This window comes from Cervus elaphus, chromosome 18 (assembly GCF_910594005.1).
Source record: "Cervus elaphus chromosome 18, mCerEla1.1, whole genome shotgun sequence".
NCBI lineage: Eukaryota > Metazoa > Chordata > Mammalia > Artiodactyla > Cervidae > Cervus > Cervus elaphus.
The window spans coordinates 94,381,946-94,404,459 of NC_057832.1; the positions used below are offsets into that span (position 1 = coordinate 94,381,946).

The 22,514-nt window shown below is 38.2% G+C and overlaps 2 protein-coding genes across 2 annotated transcripts in view; one reads left to right on the forward strand and one right to left on the reverse strand.

The window, feature by feature from the left end:
* IQUB (IQ motif and ubiquitin domain containing) overlaps positions 1–21,219 on the reverse strand; it is a 73,435-nt gene extending 52,216 nt beyond the window's left edge. Inside the window, exons 1-6 of the mRNA XM_043873144.1 lie at positions 21,005–21,219; positions 12,837–13,252; positions 10,418–10,552; positions 6,059–6,220; positions 5,800–5,972; positions 5,454–5,609 (exon numbers count right to left, since the gene is read on the reverse strand). Of these exons, the coding sequence (XP_043729079.1) occupies positions 5,454–5,609; positions 5,800–5,972; positions 6,059–6,220; positions 10,418–10,552; positions 12,837–13,248 (1,038 nt within the window). The 5' untranslated portion in view covers positions 13,249–13,252; positions 21,005–21,219. The remainder of the gene's footprint in view (positions 1–5,453; positions 5,610–5,799; positions 5,973–6,058; positions 6,221–10,417; positions 10,553–12,836; positions 13,253–21,004) is intronic.
* On the forward strand, positions 2,021–2,545 carry LOC122674632 (60S ribosomal protein L27a). The gene has a single exon (XM_043873145.1). The coding sequence runs from the start codon at positions 2,040–2,042 to the stop codon at positions 2,484–2,486; it is 447 nt and encodes a 148-aa protein (XP_043729080.1). The 5' UTR covers positions 2,021–2,039; the 3' UTR covers positions 2,487–2,545.
* Positions 21,220–22,514: the final 1,295 nt, after the last annotated feature.

Below are 22,514 nucleotides of genomic sequence, written 5' to 3' on the forward strand. Positions count from 1 at the left end.
CTGAAATCCCAAATGTTTAATAGGGTAAAGATGTCAATTTTTAAAAATATAGATACACAAATTTGCATGTACACAAATACACATAGTAAAACAAAGTTATATTTATGACTTGTGATACAGCCTTCTACAACAATATATAAAATGCAAAAACCATAAAAGGAAAAAAAAAACCATAAAAGGGAATATTATTAATAATAAATTTTACAATAAAGACATCATAAAGTAAGTATGATTGATAGGCTGAGGGAAAATATAAAAATATATGTAATATCTATAAGGAGACAAAAAATTTTAAATTTTATGTGCTACTATGAAGGGTACTCCAATACCCTTGCCTGGAAAATCCCATGGATGGAGGAGTGTGGTAGACTACAGTCCATGGGGTCGCAAAGAGTCGGACACAACAGCTATTTCACTTCATTTCACTATGAAGTCAGCATGGAATGGGCTCTTATAAATGGTTTCTGGGCATATAATTTGGTACAATATTTCTGAAAAACACTGGAAATATCTTAAGACTTTAAAAAAGTCATCACTTTTCTCCTAGTAACTCAACTTCTAACATCTCTAAGTAATATTTAAATGCACACTACAATTTATAGAGCATTAAAACACATCTATATGTCCTACAAAAGGATGTAATTAAATTACACTATTTATATTGTGGCATAATATAATGCCATTAAATCATTTATAATAAAAAATAAAAGATAGAGAAATGTTTATGATATAATGCTATGTGTACAAGAAACTTCTTTAAAATTCCATGCATAACTATCTCCCAATGGAAAGTAAGAAAAAGAAAAATCTGAGTGAGAAATTTTCTGCTTTTTTTAAAATGATTAATGCCATTTGGAGGGCTTCCCAGGTGGTGCAGGTCATAAAGAACCCGCCTGCCATCACAGGAGACATGAGATGCAGGTTTGACCCCTGGGTCAGGAATATTCTTGCCTGGAGAATCCCATGGATAAAGGAGCCTGGTAGGCTACAGTTCACAGGGCTGCAAAGAGTCAGACACAACTTAGCATGCAATGCCATTTGGAAAAAAGAAGGAAAATACTGTATTGACTATGTTCAGGGTTAAAGTTAGATATGAATAATTTTTTGTTTAAAATATATTGTCAGGGAATATCAATAAAGACACAGAAATTTAAAAAAAAAGAACCAAGTAGAAATTTGGGGTTTGACAGTAAAACAACTGAAATGAAATGAAAACACACAAAAAAACATGCTCAACAGAAGATTTTAACTGGCAAAAGAAAGAATGAATTTGATGATAAATCATTAGAAATTATCCACTCTGAAGAAAAGGGGGGAAAAGATAAAGTAAAAGAGACTCAGAGAGCTTTAGGATACCATCAACTAAACCAGCATACTTAACTATAGAGGAAAGTCTTCAAACTGAAAGAAAATGATATGAAATGTTAATTTTAACTCAAGTGAGATGTAGGTGATTGTTATTTGCTTTTCCTATTTTTAATAGGCATGCTTAAACAAATATATATATTTAAAACTTAAAAAATAAAAGTCAACTGCATAAAAACAATAATTATAAAAGGAATTATAGGACTTAGAACATAAAAAGAATATATGTTTGTATGATGCTAGCACAGATAGCACAAAGAAGGGACAAACAGAGTTCTATTGAAGCAAAGTTTCCATTTTTATTGAATTTAGTTAGTATTAATATGAAGTATGTTGCTATAAAATGAGATATATATTCTAATGCCTAAATTATACTTGGAGCAACCACTTAGCAAATAATTTTTTAAAATTCTTAAACAATAAAGCAGTAATAAAAAAAAACTTCATTAAAATTGGGCAAAGTATCTGAATTTACATTTCTCCTAAAAGTATATATGCAAGTTGTTAATAAGTACATGAAAAATATTTAGTGTCATTAGCCACAGGGTATGCAAATCAAAACCACAATGAGATACCACTTCACACTCACTAGGATGGCAATAATCCAAAAGTGTTGATAAGGATATGGAGAAATTAGAATCCTTACACACTGCTCTTTCGTCTAGGCCGCCGACATGCCATCCAGACTAAGGAAGACCCGGAAACTTAGGGGCCACGTGAGCCACGGCCACGGCCGCATCGGCAAACACCGGAAGCACCCGGGAGGCCGAGGTAATGCTGGCGGCATGCATCATCACAGGATCAACTTCGACAAATATCACCCAGGATACTTCGGGAAAGTTGGTATGAGGCATTACCACTTAAAGAGGAACCAGAGTTTCTGCCCGACTGTCAACCTTGATAAATTGTGGACCTTGGTTAGTGAGCAGACACGAGTAAATGCTGCCAAGAACAAGACAGGAGCTGCTCCTATCATTGATGTGGTGCGATCAGGTTACTACAAAGTTCTGGGGAAAGGAAAGCTCCCAAAGCAGCCTGTCATCGTGAAGGCAAAATTCTTCAGCAGAAGAGCTGAGGAGAAGATTAAGGGTGTAGGTGGGGCTTGTGTCCTGGTGGCTTGAAGCCACATGCTGCGAAATTCATTAAATGTTGAGTACTTTAAAAAAAAAAAAAAAAAAAGAATCCTTACACACTGACGGTGGGACATAAATATGGTGAAACTGCTTTGGAAAAGAGTCTGGCAGTTCCTCAAAAAGTTACATGGAATTACCATTTGATCTAGCAGTTACATTCCTAGGCATATGCCCAAGAGAAATGAAAATACATATCCATATAAAAATTTTTATGTGAATGATTACAGCAGTTTTATTCCTAATAGCCAACAGGTGGAAAAAAATCAAATGTCCATCAACCAAAAAATGGATAAACAAAATGTGGTGTATATATATATTGACCTACCTATAGTAGGTATACAATTGGGTATATACAATGTGTGTGTGTTAGTCGCTAGTCATGTCTGAATCTTTGCGACCCCATGGACTGTAGCCCACCAGGCTCCTCTGTCCATGGCAAGAATATGGGAGTGGATTGCCATTTCCTTCTCCAGAGGATTTTCCTGACCCAGGATTGAATCTGGGTCTCCTGCATTGCAGGCAGATTCTTTACCATCTGAGCTATATGTGTTGCAACACAGAGACTATACATTGTATGATTACATGCATATGAAATATCCAGAATGGGCAAATCAACAGAAGCAGAGAGTATATGAGTGGTTGTCTAAAGCAGAAAGGATTGGAGGGAAACAGGGTCTGGCTACTGTTAGATGCGGTCTTTCTTTCTGGGATGATGATGTTGTTTAGTCACTAAGTTGTGTCTGACTCTTTTGCAGCCCCATGGACTACAGCCTGTCAGGCTCCTCTGTCCATGGGATTTCCCAGGCAAGAGAATTTCCTTCTCCTGGGGATGTTCCCAACCCATGGATCAAAGTCGCGTCTCCTGCATTGGCAGGTGGATTCTTTACCACTGAGTCACCAGGGAAGCTGTCTGGGATGATGAGAATATTCTAAAATTGATGTGGTAATGGTTGCATAACTCTATTTACATAGTAAAAAAAAACTTTTTTTAATCACGGAATTGTACACTTTTTAAAAAAGTACACATTGTATGGAAAATAAAAGTTTTAATTAAAAAAAAAGAATTGAGATGGTACTAGAAAACACTTATTTAACATAAAAGAAGGCACTAAATGAACAAGAGAACCAGAGAGCCCCACAGCATATAGAAAACAAATAGCAAAATGGCTGATATGCTCCAGTCTTATCAATAGTCACACTATAAATTTATTAAACATTCCAATCAAAAGGCAGAGATTATCAGACTAGATAGAGATGTGATCCAATTATATGCTCTCTAAAAGAAATATACTCTAGATTCAAAGACTCAAATAGATTGAAAGCAAAAGAATAAAAAAAGAAAAACAGATCATGTAAATAATAATATAAAAGTGATGGAGTGACTTTATTAAATCAGATAAAATAGATTTTAATATCCAATTGTTCTATTAGTTTGGAAAGTCCATATAGGTGATTCAAATGTCAGAGGGTTCAGGCCAAAGGACAGAAGATTGAAGCCAAGGGACAGAAAGGACAAAGCTAATAAAAAGGAAAGGGATTTACTAAAGGAAAGGGAAGGATTAGGAACATTTAGGATTCTGGTTCCTTATCCTGGGGTGTGACTGAGACAGTGACTGCTTTTTAGCAGCAGTAAAACTTGACTCACACTGGGCTTTCCAGGTGATGCTGATGCTGCTGCTAAGTCACTTCAGTTGTGTCCAACTCTGTGCGACCCCATCCCTGGGATTCTCCAGGCAAGAACACTGGAGTGGGTTGCCATTTCCTTCTCCAATGCATGAAAGTGAAAAGTGAAAGTGAAGTTACTCAGTCTTGTCTGACTATTCGCGACCCCATGGACCGCAGCCTACCAGGCTCCTCCGTCCATGGGATTTTCCAGGCAAGAGTACTGGATTGGGGTGCCATTGCCTTCTCCATCCAAGTGATGCTAGTGGTAAGGAAAAAAAAAACACTCTCCAACACAGGTGGTTGTAACAGACGTGAGTTCAAGCCCTGGGTTGGGAAGATAGGAGGAGACAGTATTCTGGATCAACCCACTCCAGTATTCTTGCCTGGAGAATCCCATGGACAGAGGAGCCTGGCAGGCTATAGTCCATAGGGTCGTAAAGAGTTGGACACGCCTGAAGCAACTTAGCACACACAGACACACACACACTGACAAACTTTCTCTTCTTGATCTAATTCTAATTAAGTACCTTTGAGCTTTTTTTCCAACTAGGCCTTGACTTTTGGGCTTCTCTGTTCATCAATAAATTGTCCAGTTTTAGAAAGAGCCCAGCTAAATCGGGCTTCCCAGGTGGCGCTAGTGGTAAATAACCCGTGTGCCAACGCAAGACACATAATATATGAGTTCAACCCCTAGGTCAGGAAGATTCCCCTGGAGGAGGGCATGGCAACCCACTCCAGTATTCTTGCCTGAAGAATCCCTTGGACAGAAGAGCCTGGCAAGCTACAGTCCACAGGGTTCAAAAAGTCAGACACAATGACGCGACTTAGCATGCATACACGTACCAACTAAATCAGTTTAACCAGAAATCCCACCTTTGACATCTCATCACCCTTGACTGACTAATCACTCTGGCCTGCCTTTACCACAAACGCTGTTAGACTGGTTTAGCCAGGATTCCCCCTTACCCCAGATGTTTTTTCTTTGAAATTTCCATTCATTGACCCCCTCCTACCCTGTTCCTTGGCTATATTTCCCCCCTTTGCCTTGTTGCATTCAAAGTTGAGCCTAATCTCTCTTCCCTATTTCAAAACTCCATTGTAGTATTCCCTTTTGAATTGTCTGCTTACCATCTTTAACAAATGTTAAGAATAATTTTTTCTTGAACAACGACAACACTCATGTGAGTTCCGTAAGCAAGTGTGCTTAGGGAAATACATACAGAGACACACAAAGAACAACTGGCTTACAAATTTACTTTTTAGTATTTCCCTTTTAATAAGTTATCTTACCGCCTGTAATCTCTTAGCATGGTATTCTGCTGCTGAAAAATATTTTCCTGGTTTTACCAGTTTATCAGTAATATTTGATACATACACACCAATTTTAGTCATCTGTGTGGACGTTGTATTTGTAGTTTGCTGAAGTTTTCCTTTCTGAAAAACTGTCTAAAATAAAAACAAAAAAATTAAGTATACACTACACATAAATTGAGTAAAGAGCATATTTTGTACATATTTAATGTAATATTTTGCATTATTTTAATCACCATATAATTTTAATTTTAGAGAGCTACACAATATAACCTGTGCTGATTCTGCAGCTTCAAAAATCTTTATGGAAAAATAAAAATATTACCTGCGTATCCCTACAAAATGCATTCAGTTTTTCAGGAATCTTTTTAGGTACAGTTTGTGTTCCAGCATTGTGATATTCTAATCCTGTTATTTTATGTCTGAATCCACCAAGAAATGGTTTGTGAAAATCAGATTTTATCATCTCAACAGCTACTTCCTGGTACTGATCAATGCCTGAGGAGATAAAACCAAGTTTAAATGAAAGTTCAACTACAAACGGACTCTAAAATTCTTTATCTAAAAGATATCAAATAACAAACCAGTTTGTACTCTGACAGTTATGATCTGAGAGGCTGCAGCTGATCTAGCTAGTCTTCTGATTGGGTATAGATCTTGCTGTAAAGAAAACATTTCCACCTGCACAACATCCTGGGGCTTAATTCCATGTTGTAGTAGCGTCTCATGATTTTTAAGAACTGTTCCTAAAAATGAGATAAAATTATAAAAATATTATGATAAAGAAATGATTATATGTACTCATTTTAAGGAATGTTAAACATCAAAGGTGCCTATATGAATGTATATTGTTTAGTTACCAAATAAAAATACTGGTGATGTCCATCTCTGGCTGTATTGTTAGCATGGAAAACTCCACAATGGAAAAAATTAAGGTGGTATTCCTGACCAAAAATTCAGCATTAAAAGGAAAGTAAAAATACAACTCTCAACTCATCAGAAATACAAATATACAATAACCATGCAACTATAAACATTTAAAAATTAAAAACATATTCTATAATATGAGCAAAATCATAGTCTAAGCAATGATTCTCTAAAAAGAATCACAATGTATTATACATTAAGCATAGATCATATCCATATCAGGGAAAGCCTGATTAGTTTAATGTACACTCCTCTCTTGAATGCAGAAAAGTATACACTCAGAGTCTAAAGAATCCCTTTCTTTCTGTTTCTATTATCAGAAATTCAGATAAATTAATTCATGCCAAGGTGGAGCTAAGCCTGTTTCTTGCTGAAAAAAAAGGTACATGATCACTTTATTTTTATGTTTACTGCTTGAACTTGTATCTTCAATCCACTGGTTTAGTTCATAAAGTCACTGTAAATTTATTTCTATATTTTAAGGCACACAGAAATACATACAATGTTACTGGCTGCTGCTTTGTATAATGAATGACAGAATCTATGTCAATCTTTCCAATGTATGTTCATCCTAAATTACAATTAGGAATTTAACATAGCAAAGGTTTGTTTTACTCATTCTTAGAAATATGTCAGGTACCACTAGTCTATTTTAGCTATGTTCATGAAAGCACATCAAAAATCTTTGAGTTTCAATTTCACCTTAAATTCTTAATTTAAAAAAATTAACATTATAGGGATTTTGTGATAGGTTGAATAATGGCCCTAAAATATATACATGTACTAATTCCCAGAATCTATGAAGGGTAGATTATCCCAAGATGATGATATGACAAGTAGAGAGAGATTTAAAGATGCTCTGCTGCCGGCTTTGAAAATGAGGAAACTCAAGAATGCAAGAAGTGCAACTCTAGAAAATGGAAAAGGCAAGGAAACAGACTCTCCCCAGAGCCTCCAGAGAGAGAAGAGCACTGCTAACACCTTGACTTTATGCAAGTGAAACTGATTTAGGATATTTGGCCTCCAGAACTGTAAGAGAAACTAATGTGTTGCTTTAAGCCAATACTTTTGTCAATTGTTACAACAGCCATAGAAAACTAATACAGAATCCTCTTCAAACTAATACAGAGCTTTCTTCATTCTTCTAATTGCTTCTAGAATAGGCTTAGCCCCACCAGACCTGAACTTCAGTGCTAGTACTAGAAGAAAGTACCTATCTTAGAGTATGATTGGCACAGAATCAAGCTCTTTTTTTTTTTTTTACTGCTGCTGACATAAGTCTGTTATCCAGTGCTATGCTGAGCTTAATCACTCAGTCATGTCCTACTCTTTGCAACCCCATGGACTGCAGCCCACCAAACTGCTCTGTCTATGAGGATTCTTCAGGAAAGAATACTGGAGTGGGTTGTCATGACCTCCTCCAAGGGATTTTCCCAACCCAGGGTTCGAAGCCTGGTGTCCTGCACTGTAGGCAGATTCTTTACCATCTAAGCCACCAGGAAAATCCTGTGATGCATAGTACTTACACATAAAGACGAAAGCTCATGAAATGCAAAGAAAGAGATTCTTAGGTACCACTGGCCAGCTACTCCAGTCTCAAAACACTCTCTCATCTCCAGCTTTGAACCTTACCTTATAGTGAATGCCAAGCAGTTCCAAATTCCCTTTTTGGAATCATGCCTACAATTAAGTTCAGACTCTCACACTCATAAGATGTGGGAATTTGCACAAGTTCCTTAAGGTTTAGCTTCCATATCCCTTCAAAAAGTTAACAGTAATATCTACCTCAGGGGATTGTTGTGTAGATTGAATGATAATGTGATAATGTAGACAGAACATTTTGTAAAAGGACTAGCACATAGTGCTCATTAAATTCAGTTCAGTTCAGTTCATTTCAGTCACTCAGTCAGGTCCGACTCTGCGACCCCATGAAATGCAGCAGGCCAGGCCTCCCTGTCCATCACCAACTCCCAGAGTTCACCCAAACCCATGTCCATTGAGTCGGTGATGCCATCCAACCACCTCATCCTCTGTCGTCACCTTCTCCTCCTGCCCTCAATCTTTCCCAGCATCACGGTCTTTTCAAATGAGTCAGCTCTTCGCATCAGCTGGCCAAAGTATTGGAGTTTCAGCTTCAACATTAATCCTACCAATGAACACCCAGGACTGATCTCCTTTAGGGTGGACTGGTTGGATCTCCTTGCAGTCCAAGGGACTCTCAAGAGTCTTCTCCAACCTAACAGTTCAAAAGCATCAATTCTTCGGCGCTCAGCTTTCTTCACAGTCCAACGCTCACATCCATACATGATCACAGGAAAAACCATAGGCTTGACCAGACTGACCTTTGTTGGCAAAGTAATGTCTCTGCTTTTTAATATGCTGTCTAGCTTGGTCATAACTCTCCTTCCAAGGAGTATGTGTCTTTTAATTTCATGGCTGCAATCACCATCTGCAGTGATTTTGGAGCCCAGAAAAATAAAGTCAGCCACTGTTTCCACTGTTTCCCCATCTATTTGCCATCAAGTGATGGAACTGGATGCCATGATCTTAGTTTTCTGAATGTTGAGCTTTAAGCCAACTTTTTGACTCTCCTCTCACTTTCATCAAGAGGCTCTTTAGTTCTTCTTCACTTTCTGCCATAAGGGTGGTGTCATCTGCATATCTGAGGTTATTGATATTTCTCCTGGCAATCTTGATTCCAGCTTGCCCTTCCTCCAGCCCAGCGTTTCTCATGATGTACTCTGCATATAAGCTAAATAAGCAGGGTGACAATATACAGCCTTGATGTACTCCTTTCCCTATTTGGAACCAGTCTGTTGTTCCATGTCCAGTTCTGTTACTTCCTGACCTGCATATAGGTTTCTCAAGAGGCGGGTCAGGTGGTCTGGTATTCCCATCTCTTGAAGAATTTTCCATAGTTTATTGTGATCCAAAGCCCATTAAATTAGTCATCATCATCAATATCATCTTCATCAGTATCATTGTTACAATAACTATTTAATTTTAGCTTTGTTTCCTCCGTCAAACTTTAATAACCAGTTGTTTGAATACACTGACATCTTACTATTGGAGCACATTCATTATAATAGTTTTCTAAAAATAATCTTGAAATTTCTCTGATTTAGCAAAGAGGAAGAACTTAATAGGTATGGCTTATTCCTATTTAGCACTTAAAATTTCCCCCCAAAAATGTTCTTATTATTGCCCTAGAAACTTTGTGGCATCTTTGTAAAGTTAATATGAAAACTTTTAAAAAACAAAATGTCATGATCTGTGTAGGCATAATCTACAGAAACATTTATTGAGCTATGCCAGTCTGTTTAATTCTATCACAGTTATTAAGACTACAGCCTGTCATGATACAAGGCTAATTAATATTAGGTGTGGTACTCCATATTGCCCACAAAATATAGATAAACTTGAACATCATCAGAACCTGAACTGACCTTAATGTATAGAAGACTGATAGATAAACCATTTTCAGTCCTCTCCTCTTTCTATACATGCTCATTCATCATTTATTTTTTTAGCCTCATTTCCTCCTACTCTCCATAAAGAATTTACTTCTAGTACCTCTAAACTTCTTACCATTTCCCCAAAGACCCAGGTTTTCTCACCTCTTTTGGACTTAACACAAGTATCTCACTTTAATTAGATGAAGCTTTCTACAATCTCCCAGTTTTCTTCCTCCTTGTTCTCACAGTTTTTTTGAGCACATCTCCATTAAAACTTACACAATGTGTAGTAACAACTGCATATGTCTTCTTCCTTCCTAGTCTATGAGCAACCTGAGAATAGGGATTTTATTTCATGTTTCTTTCTATCTTTGATTCTTAGCAAAGTATTTAGAATTTTGTCCTTAGTAATAATTTGTTGAATGAAAGAATGTATATAACAGCAATATAATGTTTAAACAGTAAACATCAAGATATTTAGTTTTACAAATCGAAGATCTTGCTTATTTACATGTTAAGACTAAAGAAGTCTTGATAAGTTTTATTAGCCTCCAAGCTTACCTGCACATCTTATCTGCAGGACAAAAGCTGGGACACCTAACAGGGATGAAAAATGATCCTTCAGGCATCCTAGAACAGTGTCAACTTTAAAGGGAATTACAATTTCCTGGCCCACAGGAAGAAGTATGACTTTTACTGTAGGTAAAAAGAGAAAAGAAAGAGTCATAGTTAAATGCAAGGGTCAGCATCATATAGTATACAAGCAGATAGAGAATTATGGGACAATTTGTGATCAAAGGAACGCAAGTTGCTTCCACGTCTCCCATCATGCCTCCATGATAAGAGTTAGTTTTCATTTTCTAAGAGAAGAAGCGATAAACATTCATTTGCAACATTTTTGCTTTGAAAATCAATCCATAATCTCAAGAAATAGCATCAATGGTCAATGCCTGCTCCCCCAGCTCCAGCTCCAAGTTCAGCTCTCTCTTCCACTGCCTACTATGAGGATCTGTGCATGTTCGAGATTACCTCCTCACCCAGAATACCATGAGAAATAGGAAATGAGACTAAAATGCTTTTAAAGATTCTTTTAAAGTCATTTAAAAATTTTAAAGATTCCCAATATCTGGTAGACACTATTTAGATATCAACATAGGGAATATCTCAGAAAAATCAAGTGTTTTTGTGTGGTATTACAAAGCGAGAACCTGAGACCTGAACTTAGAAATGTACATGCTTTGATTACATATTGATAACAGGCATCAGGAAATCAATGCATATTCATGAAGTTAAGAAAAACCAATAAGGAAATTTTCAGAGAAAATTTTCTTTGACCTTGCAATGACAAAAGATCATCTAAGTCCTTTCTTCTTTCCATAATTGATCTATGTCTGTAGCTGGCAGAATGCAAAACAGAAAATCACTGTTTATTGTAAGTATCTAGAATAACTATGCACAAATCTACTTGTCACAAAAAAATAGACATTATGTGGTTTACTCCTGACTCTAAAATAAAAATCAAGACACTTACATGTCAAAAATTGAGAAAAACTGTTACTCTAAAATGATTATCTGTTCACAAATTGTAGAAAGGAAATAAAGTACTGAAATTATTATGAGGTAAACTGTTTACTTTTACATCTACGAACTTTGTATGTTAATGGGGAAGATGTAATAAGTAAGATGGAATGAAGAGTACACATTTCAAACCAAAACAGTTTTGTATATTTCTAGATGCCTTGACATGACAGTTTTCATAAAGGTCTATGAGACATTTATCAATAATCCTAGCATGAAATGTAACAAGGTATTGTTGATGCTAAGGTTCTTTAAGCTTATTTTCACAGCTCTTTCTCAACAAGAACACTCTTACAGATGTTAAATTATCAGAAGGCTATTTTAATTGTTTCCTGGGTTCAAAGTTCTACAATTAATATATGTTAAACTTTTCATGGCAGTGATTTCCTAAGCTTTGGGAAGGGAAACTGTGTTCAGGAATCTGTGAGCCTCAGAAAGTACAGGACCAAGACCACGTCTTTAAATCACCATGTGTTTGTTATAAGTTATAATCATAACTGAAGAAATACCAAAAAATGATGCCCAAACTTACACCAAATAATGAAATTGGGGGATAACAGCTTCAATTAGGTATAAATGAGCTTGACTACTTTCTCCTCCTACTCCTTTATATACTTTACTTGAGGGACACACCACACAAGAGCTAATACTTCCTGGAAGCCATATTTTACCAGCCAGACTAAGCTGCTGTCATTGTTAAATGATGGCCCATGTTCTCCACTCTATGGATGGAAACTTTCTCAAAACTTATGAACAACGAGGAGAAGGAGATGTCAGTTTTACCACCCAAGTACAATTCTCTGTGTAACCACCTTCTTGCTGCTCCCCTTCTGCTTTGCTACCAGCGACGTAGTAATAACTTCTAAATGCCATGCCATCAACATTATGTCTTTAATATTAATCCATAATGAAAGACAATAATGACTTTCATGAAGCTGAATATAAAGTTAACACCAAGAAATATGGAAGTACATAAGAGCAACAAGATATATGGAATGAGCACTGTAGAAGAAACTAGAAAAATACCGTGTCAAGTTCCCATCCCACCTGTTGCTAGCTATGTAGACCAAATTCCACAATGGCACACAAAAGAATTACAATTATACTCAAAAATTTCTCCCTAAACATTTAAAGAATCTATTTTATTTGGGAAAAACAGATTAACTATCACTTAAAATTTATTGATTTTCCTTTATTTAGGGAAAGTAAATACTGCAGCATAGAGGAGAAGCTTCACACAAAATTAAAAGATTCATGTGGCTCAGCCACAGAACAGGATAAGGGAGTGGGAAAGTAACATCAAGTATAAAATGAATCGACAAGCAAAAAAATAAAAAAACAAAAATCAGGACAAAAAAAAATAATCAGTCTGTCTTCTCTGTCTGTATTCCCTAGGTAATACCTGTTGCTAAAGAATCTTTTGTTGTTATTCTCAGAGATTCCTTCACAGCCTTAACTTTTTCCAAAAATGTCAGAGACACTTTTGAATATGGTCTGGCTGACTGCACTGCGCTCCCAGATTTCATTAGAGAGCCTCCACCATCTTCAGCTCGTTCAGCCATCATAACGTCGTCCACAAGTTGCTCGACATCGTTCGGTTCCAGGCTTGAAACGCTCTGGTCACTCAGCTTCTCAGTGCGTTTTTCACGGCCTCCACTAGATGGATCTAGTTCAGATTCATAGTCTTCAGTTTGATCTGACTCGGGAACCTCTTCCGAGGGAACTGGAATATTGATAGACACCAAAGCATCCTCTCTTTCTTTTGATGAGTCAACAGCATTCTGAGAATCAGCTTCTTCCTCCTGGTCAGACATTGTCCTGAATTGAAAAAATAAATAAATAAATATATTCACTACACAAAAAACTTCTACACCAAATATAAAATTAATTGCTGGTATACAGTAATGCTTAGAATATACTATAACGTGGCTCATTATATATTTAAATATTCTCTTAGTAATGTCATTAAGTAAAAAACATTGGTGAATGTTTAATTAAAACGCCACAGAAAGTAAAAATGTATACCAAAAAGAGAGCCACAAAACAGAATAAATTTGAGAGAAATCTTCTGTGAAGAAAATAATTTTAAAACATTCTAAAATATACTACCATCTCTTATTCAAGGACCAATCAATTCTTGTGAAAAATTTTTTCAATAACTTTTTCTAAAATATTTATTTATTTGGCAGCACTGGGTCTTAGTTGTGGCATGTGAGATCTTTTAGTTGTGGCATTCAAACTCTTAGTTGTAGCATGCAGGATCTAGGTCCCCGATCAGGCATCAAACCCAGGCCCTGTGCACTGGGGGTTATAGAGTCTCCACCACTGGATCACCAGGGAGGTCTCTGTAACCTTTTTTTTTTTTTTTAAATACAAAACTAACACAGGATTTATGCTTCTGCATTACAATTGAATAGAAGCATCAAGAACCCTGTTATCTCCGTAGCAACTATATCCGGGGAAGTATACACCGGGCTTCCCTCGTAGCTCATACCGTAAAGAATCTGCCTGTGGTGCGGGAGACCTGGGTTCGATCCCTGGGTCGGGAAGGCCCCTGGAGAAGGGAATGGCTACCTACTCCAGTATTCCTGCCTAGAGAATTTCATGGACAGACCATGGGGTTGCAAAGAATTGGACACAACTGAGAGACTACACACACACACACACACACACACACACACACATACACACACTCACTCTATACAGCTTTGCTCTCACAAACTCTCGCAGAGGTGTCCAATGACCTCTGCCCACAAAACACACACATCAGCAAACAAATGTGGGTTGATCTTGGAGCTTACTAAGGCCTTAACCTCAGCCACCAAGGGCTTTGGCTGGGGAGTCAGTGTGACAGTATACAAAGGTTGGGCCAGGGTGGGCCAGAGCCTCCCAGAGCCAGGCTTCAGAGGCAGGAGCTGGATCAGAGCCCTGAGGACCCAGCGTGGCCAGGAACCTGCCTACAGACACTGCCAGGAAGAGGGCATGGGAAGGTGGACTTGAAGCTGACTGCCGTGGAGGCAGCACATGGAAGATTCAAACTCGAAACGGTAGTGAGATGGGAAAGCTGTGTTTGGAACTTCTACTTTAAACGCAGATCCTTATGCAGACAAAATTTTTAAAAAAAGAAAAATTAGAAAAACAAAAGAGTATCTAGAATAAAAATGTATACTTGTTGAATTTAATGAATACAGCATTAAAGCTGAAGAGAGAATCAGTAAACTGGAAGATAAATGAAAAGATTTTATATAGAATGTTGCAAAGAGATAGGATATGAAAAATATAAGAGATTAAGGGCCATGAAAAAAGAAACAAAGTCTAGCATATATTTCTGCTAAGCATTTATTACTATCTTGCTTTGAGCTAAGAATAGCTTTGTACTATTAAAATAAAAAACAAAAAAGAGTGTAAAACAGGGACTGCCTGTAGCCTGTGAAGCCCTTTTCAGAAAAAGTCTGCCAGCCGCTGATCTGGCATATGGCAAATTGGAGTCCTAGAAGAAAACAAAGAAAGAAAATATTTTAAAAGCTAATGGCTGAAAAAATTTTTAAACCAATTGAAAATATGAATCTACAGGCCCAGGAAGCACAATATAAAAATATACCTAACAAGATAAATATAAATAATTCATATCTATAAATTATAGCAATATTATATAACATGTATATGTACATGAATATGTATATAGTTATGTGTTATAACTAAATTACAGAATAACAAAGACAAGATCTGAAAAACAAACAGCGATAAGGGACATATCATCTCCTCTTTTGAGTCATATTAATCTGGTGGCATTAATGAAAAGGAAAGAAAAATGAGATCATTACAAATTTCTCATCAGAAAAACAGAAGTCAAGGCAATAATGGACTAATTAAAAGAAGGCAACTATCAACCCAGAATTGTACACCAAGCAAAACTACCTTTAAAGGAGAAAAACAGAAACATTTACAAGCAAGTTATCACTAAGATATCTACTGTAAAGGAACTTTTAAAGGATACACTTGAGGAGGAGTAAAATGGGCCAAGTGTAAGTCTGAGTGCAAGAAGGAAAGGCAAGCAAATAAATCATAAACCTATGGGCAAACCCAAGTAAACACTGTCAACACAAAACAAAAACAGCAGAAAATTAAAATATGAGATAATAATAGCAGGTAACTGGGAAGGGAAAGATGGGAATAAACTATTATCAATCCCTTGTACTATTTACAAAATTGAGATGAGTTCAGTTCAGTTCAGTCGCTCAGTTGTGTCCGACTCTTTGCGACTCCATAAACCACAGTACGCCAGGCCTCCCTGTCCATCACCAACTCCTAGAATTCACCCAAATCCATGTCCATTGAGTCAGTGATGCCATCCAACCATCTCATCCTCTGTCGTCACCTTCTCTTCCTGCCCCCAATCCCTCCCAGCATCAGGGTCTTTTCCAATGAGTCAGCTCTTCGCATCAGCTGGCCAAAGTATTGGAGTTTCAGCTTCAACATCAGTCCTTCCAATGAACACCCAGGACTGATCTCCTTTAGGATGGACTGGTTGGATCTCCTTGCAGTCCAAGGGACTCTCAAGAATCTTCTCCAACACCATAGTTCAAAAGCATCAATTCTTTGGCACTCAGCTTTCTTTATGGTCCAGCTCTCATATCCATACATGACCACTGGAAAAACCATAGCCTTGACTAGACAGACCTTTGTTGGCAAAGCAATGTCTCTGCTTTTTAATATGCTGTCTAGCTTGGTCATAACTTTCCTTCCAAGGAGTACGTGTCTTTTAATTTCATGGCTGCAATCACCATCTGCAGTGATTTTGGAGCCCAGAAAAATAAAGTCAGCCACTGTTTCCACTGTTTCCCCATCTATTTGCCATCAAGTGATGGAACTGGATGCCATGATCTTAGTTTTCTGAATGTTGAGTTTTAAGCCAACTTTTTGACTCTCCTCTTTCACCTTCATCAAGAGGCTCTTTAGTTCTTCTTCACTTTCTGCCATAAGGGTGGTGTCATCTACATATCTGAGGTTATTGATATTTCTCCCAGCAATCTTGATTCTAGCTTGGACTTCTTTCAGCCCAGCGTTTCTCATGATGTACTCTGCATATAAGTTAAATAAGCAGGGTAACAATATACAGCCTTGCCATACTCCTTTTCCTATTTGGAACCAGTCTGTTTTTCCATGTCCAGTTCTAACTGTTGTTTCCTGACCTGTATACAGATTTCTCAAGAGGCAGGTCAGGTGGTCTGGTATTCCCATCTCTTGAAGAATTTTCCACAGTTTATTGTGATCCACACACTCAAAGGCTTTGGCATAGTCAATAAAGCAGAAATAGATGTTTTTCTGGAACTCTCTTGCTTTTTCGATGATCCAGCGGATGTTGGCAATTTGATCTCTGGTTCCTCTGCCTTTTCTAAAACCAGCTTGAACATCTGGAAGTTCACGGTTCACATACTGTTGAAGCCTGGCTTGGAGAATTTTAAGCATTACTTTACTAGCGTGTGAGATGAGTGCAACTGTGTGGTAGTTTGAGCATTCTTTGGCATTTCCTTACTTTGGGATTGGAATAAGAATTGACCTTTTCCTGTCCTGTGGCCAATGCTGAGTTTTCCAAATTTGCTGGCATATTGAGTGCAGCACTTTCACAGCATCATCTTTCAGGATTTGAAATAGCTCAACTGGAATTCTATCACCTCCACTAGCTTTGTTCGTAGTGATGCTTCCTAAAGCCCACTTGACTTGACATTCCAGGATGTCTGGCTCTAGGTGAGTGATCACACCATCGTGATCTTCTGGGTCGTGAAGATCTTTTTTGTACAGTTCTTCTGTGTATTCTTGCCACCTCTTCTTAATATCTTCTACTTCTGTTAGGTCCATACCATTTCTGTCCATTATTGTGCCCATCTTTGCATGAAATATTCCCTTGGTATCTCTAATTTTCTTGAAGAGATCTCTAGTCTTTCCCATTCTATTGTTTTCCTATATTTCTTTGCCTTGATTGCTGAGGAAGGCTTTCTTATCTCTCCTGGCTATTCTTTGGAACTCTGCAATCTAATGGGAATATCCTTCCTTTTCTCCTTTGCTTTTCGCTTCCCTTCTTTTCACAGCTATTTGTAAGGCCTCCTCATACAGTCATTTTGCTTTTTTGCATTTCTTTTTCTTGGGGATGGTCTTAATTCCTGCTTCCCGTACAGTGTCAGAAATGTCCATCCATAATTCTTCAGGCACTCTGTCTATCAGATGTAGTCCCTTAAATCTATTTCTCACTTCCACTGTATAGTTATAAGGGGTTTGATTTAGGTCATACCTGAATGGTCTAGTGGTTTTCCCCACTATCTTCAATTTCAGTCTGAATTTGAAAATTGAGATATGAGAATTTGAAAACTTGAGATATGATAGTCTTAATCCTAGATACTGTTAAATTAAATATGCATAGTTAAATTTCAAGAACCAATAAAAGAACTGAAATAAGTTTTAAAACTCCAGAAAATTAAGGAGGAAAAAGATGAAATAAGTCAAAGGTGAACAAGTTTTAAGAAGTTCGAGAAACCTTTTAGGCTGTCACCCACACACACAAAATCTTCCTTTGGATTTTTTTTTTTTCCTCCTATAACAAAGTTTAGTTCCCTGATTAGAAAGAAAGCAGCATAAGGAAGGCTTAACTCCTAGCAACATAATTATCTGCCCTTTTTGGAGAATCTGAAGTAATGCTTTCTGTCTGGTGGGTCATTCTCCCTACAAAAAATGGCCAAGATGGCATCTTCTAAATGGCAATAATAACAAATCAAGAACTTCTGCTATTCAAAAAAGACAACTAGAAGAATCAAGTCAAACCATATACTCGGATGTAATTTTTTGCAAAACTCATATTTCATAAAAGAGTCATATCCAGAATACATGGGGGCATCCCTTGTGGCTCAGATGGTGAAGAATCCACCTGCAGTGCAGGAGACATGTGTTCGAGCCCTGGGTCAGGAATACACCCTGGAGAAGGGAATGGCTACCCACTCTAGGATTCTTGCCTGGGAAATCCAATGGACAGAGGAGATACAGTCCATGGAGTCACAAAGAGTCGAACACAGCTAAGTGACTAACCACGAGCATGATCCAGAATAAAAACAGAATTCTCAAAACTCAATAGTAAGAAGAAACAAAAAAAACAGTGAAAAAATGAGTAAAACATTTAAACAGCTCTGTCACCAAAGAATATACACAAAAACACAAAAAGCAGGGCCAGGACAAGACTGAGACAAATGAGGCATCTGCTCTGCCCCCATATGTATTTTCGTGCCTGAGAATAAATGCCACCTAAAATTTTCAATCTAATTGCCTCAGTTTCCTCACTCTAATCCTGACCCTGAGGACAATCACATGAAAAGATGCTCCATATCATTAGTCAGTGGAGAAATGAACCTTCAAAACACAATGAGATTCCAAATTATTCCAAAAATAATTTCAGCCCAACTATAACCAGTGAGTATAAATATGAGTGGAAAACTGTTGTATCTTGATAGTGAAAATGAAAATGGATATAGCATTTGAGGTAACTGACAGCTTTCTTGTCAAATTAAACACATATTAATCATATGACCCAGCAATTCTGTATCCTTTACTCAAGTGGAATGGAAAACTACAATCACTCAAAACCTCCACATGCGGGCGTGCTCAGCCATGTCTGATTCTTTGCAACCCCATGGACTGTAGCCTGCCAGGCTCCTCTGCCCATGGGATTCTCCAGGCAAAAATACTGGAGTGGGTTGCCATGCCCTCCTCCAGAGAAGGATCAGCCACCCCCAGATCAGCCGAACTCTGACCTCCAGCAGCTCCAGGATTGAGGCCGATTCTTTACCCTAGAGCCATCAAGGAAGCCCCAACACAAAAGTTATGAAAGATTTTATTTTTAATCACCAAAGACAGGAAACAACACAAACATTCCTTAGCTGAGGAATGAATAAACATACTATGATGCATTCATAAAGTGGAATACCACCCATCAATTAAAAGGAATCAACTACTGATACACACAACAACATGGGTGAATCTCCAATGAATTATGCTAAATGAAGAAGCCAGTTCTAAAGGCTACTTACTGTATGGTTCCCTTAAATGGAAAAAACAAAGCTCTTGGTTTGAAACCTCTAGAATTCTCTGGGTAAAGTAGAAAGTGAGCCCAGTACACAGGGGGTAAGGATAACTGAAGAAAGAGGCAGACCACTTCAGACTGTTAAGTGGCAAGGAAACTTAGAAGAGGATTGACTTGGACAGCCTAAAGAGAGTAAATCTCAACATCCACCGCCAAAATTCTAAGAGTTTATGAGACCTTAACTGGGTTCAGTCATGGTATAAACAGTTTCATTGGTCTCAATAACATATCCCTAGTTCAGGAACAGTTGGGGAAGGTACATTCCAAGGGCGGGAGGGGGAAAGAGTCTCCAACGGACCACGTGGGTAGTGAGTAAACCGGTGGTCATGTCCTTTCAATGACTTCCAACTAAAGCACATGCCACTATATACGTTACAGACACAACTACATATTTGTATATGCTTAGAATACTCTGGAAGGTGAACTGGAGGGCAGGGAGTTGGGGAACATGCGTGGAAGGCAGCTTTTCACTGTTCATTCTTTACTGTTTGAACTTTGAATCATTTTCTTTACTGTTTGAACTTTTCTCTTTAGTGTATTATTATGTATTCAAGCATAAATGTTATCGTCTTTTAAAAACTGTTTAAAAAGAAAAAATATTCTGCATACAAAAACGTTCCCCTTTCACCTACAATGTATATATTTCGTTGATATACCTAAGCTTAAGTAGTAAGACAAAGATCCAGCTTTGCCTTCTACCGAATAGCCTTGTTGAGTTTTTAAGTTTTCTAAGAGGTGCAGCAAAGACCTTAGGTGGAGAGAAGTGCAAGAGTCTGAAAGCGCTCTACTTACTAAAAACTGTAAACGGCCACAAAGGATGGCTGCTGCTGCTGCTTCTGCTGCTAAGTCACTTCAGTCGTGTCCGACTCTGTGTGATCCCATAGACGGCGGTCCACCAGGCTCCCCCGTCCCTGGGATTCTCCAGGCAAAAACACTGGAGTGGGTTGCCATTTCCTTCTCCAGTGTGTGAAAGTGAAGTCACTTCAGTTGTGTCCGACTCTTAGCGACCCCATGGACCGCAGCCTACCAGGCTCCTCCATCCATGGGATTTTCCAGGCAAGAGTACTGGAGTGAGGTGCCATTGCCTTCTCCGCAAAGGATGGCTAAACGGTTTCTAATACGAAACCTGAGTTGCACACACGTCTTGCATCTCTATTATTAACCATGATAAGCACTTGGGGTTGGAGGTGAGGTAACCTCCTAGATTGCTGCTACTACTTCCATTCCCAAATTATAGGTCCGGAGCCAGAAAAGGAACCAAGAAAGATGGGGTGTTTTGCACAGTTTTTTAGGCAAAGGTGGAGCACTCAGGACTGGCCAGTCCCCAGGGCCCAGGCTGCTTCTGCACCCCTCACAGAGCCCTCGGAGTCCGGCGCCTTAGCCACCCGCTCAGAGTTGGTCTAGGGATCGGGCCAGTAGAGGGCAGCCAGAACGTATCCTCCTACCTGACCAAGAAACGCAGTCACTCGAGTGGAAGCTGTTCCCCCGGCTCCTAGAAAGCAGAGTCCACACTCGCAGAATTCTGTTACCGGCCGTTTCCTAGCAACGGCCCTGGTACCACCCCCTCCCACTAGGACCCAGTTCCCGCGAGAAGAGGCGGTGCCCGCGCTGGAAGGGTGGGGGGTGGGGGGAAGACAGAGAGGAGGGGCGGAGCCAGGGAGAGAAGGGGCGGAGAGAGGGAATGAGCCCGAGGGAGGGGCGGGGCGAGGGAGCGAAGGGGTTTGTTACCTACTCATTACATAGATACTAAAGTGGTTCTGACAGTAACCACTCTCTAAGATGTCTTTTCATACTTGTGAAATGGCACGGTTCTCCAAAACAAACACTGACATCAATCTGCCCTTTATGAAAAATCAAGGTTAGAGGAAATATAACTATGAAATGAGAGTGAAGACCTAGGCAGAGAAGAACGCAGTTGTACAAGAGCAGGTGCCTACTTGCTTTTGTTAAACTTGGAACTTGGAACTTGCTTCCCTGGCAGCCAAAGAGAAAAGGGAGACAGGCGCTATTAAATAACTCCTCTTTTAAGTCTGAAGAAGAAAAGCTATTGTTAATCACTGAATTATAAAAGAATTATTTTCTACTACTGTAAAGTCCTTCAACTGAATTTATAGGTTTTTAAAGAAACACATATCACTGAGGGAAAGGATCAATTTTATTTCTAATGTAAATTTAGCAAAAAATACCTCATGCACTTCATAATAACTGACATTTATTGTGTTATTTGTTGCTAAGCACTTTCCCTATACTTCTAATTTAATTTTTACAAAGATTTTATTAAGGAAGAACTGTGATCAGCTTCCTTTTTCTAAGAAGGAAACTAAGAAAAAAAAAGAAGGAAACTAAGGCCCAGAGAGGTTTGGTGGGGGAGCCAGAAATAAATCCAAGCAGCCTGACAGCACAACCTCCATTTTAAACCACTATTCTATGCTGCCTTTGACCTAACACTCTTTGATATTTAAAAAGAATGTAAGATTACATAATGAAATTAAAATTTGTATTTTGTGTAGTACAGGTCCATTTTTCCTTCATAATATTCAATGTCTTCATTCCTTTATGCCATTCTGTTGAAATTGCATTCTTCCTCAATAACTTCCTAATGCTCAATGTCATTTTTTTCAGTCTCATTTTAAAATAAATATCTCACTGAAACAATATAAAATATGTATTACATTCCCAGATGAAATTGGCTTTACTAATGGTTTTATTAATAAATAAAAGAAACTGCACTTAAATCACTTCACAAATCCACATATTCATGAAGTGCAGAGAAAGGGGCATTTCAGTAACCACTACGGTTAGTATCTCTTGAGTAAGTCAGGTATGACTAGAGGTATGCAGGCAAGTTCCTTCCAATGTGCCCGGCTCCCATCTCCGAAAATCATAATGTATCTTAAATTTTACCAGTAATGAGGATTTAATTGGCCTTAAACCCTCATCTTTCTGGGTCTTCTG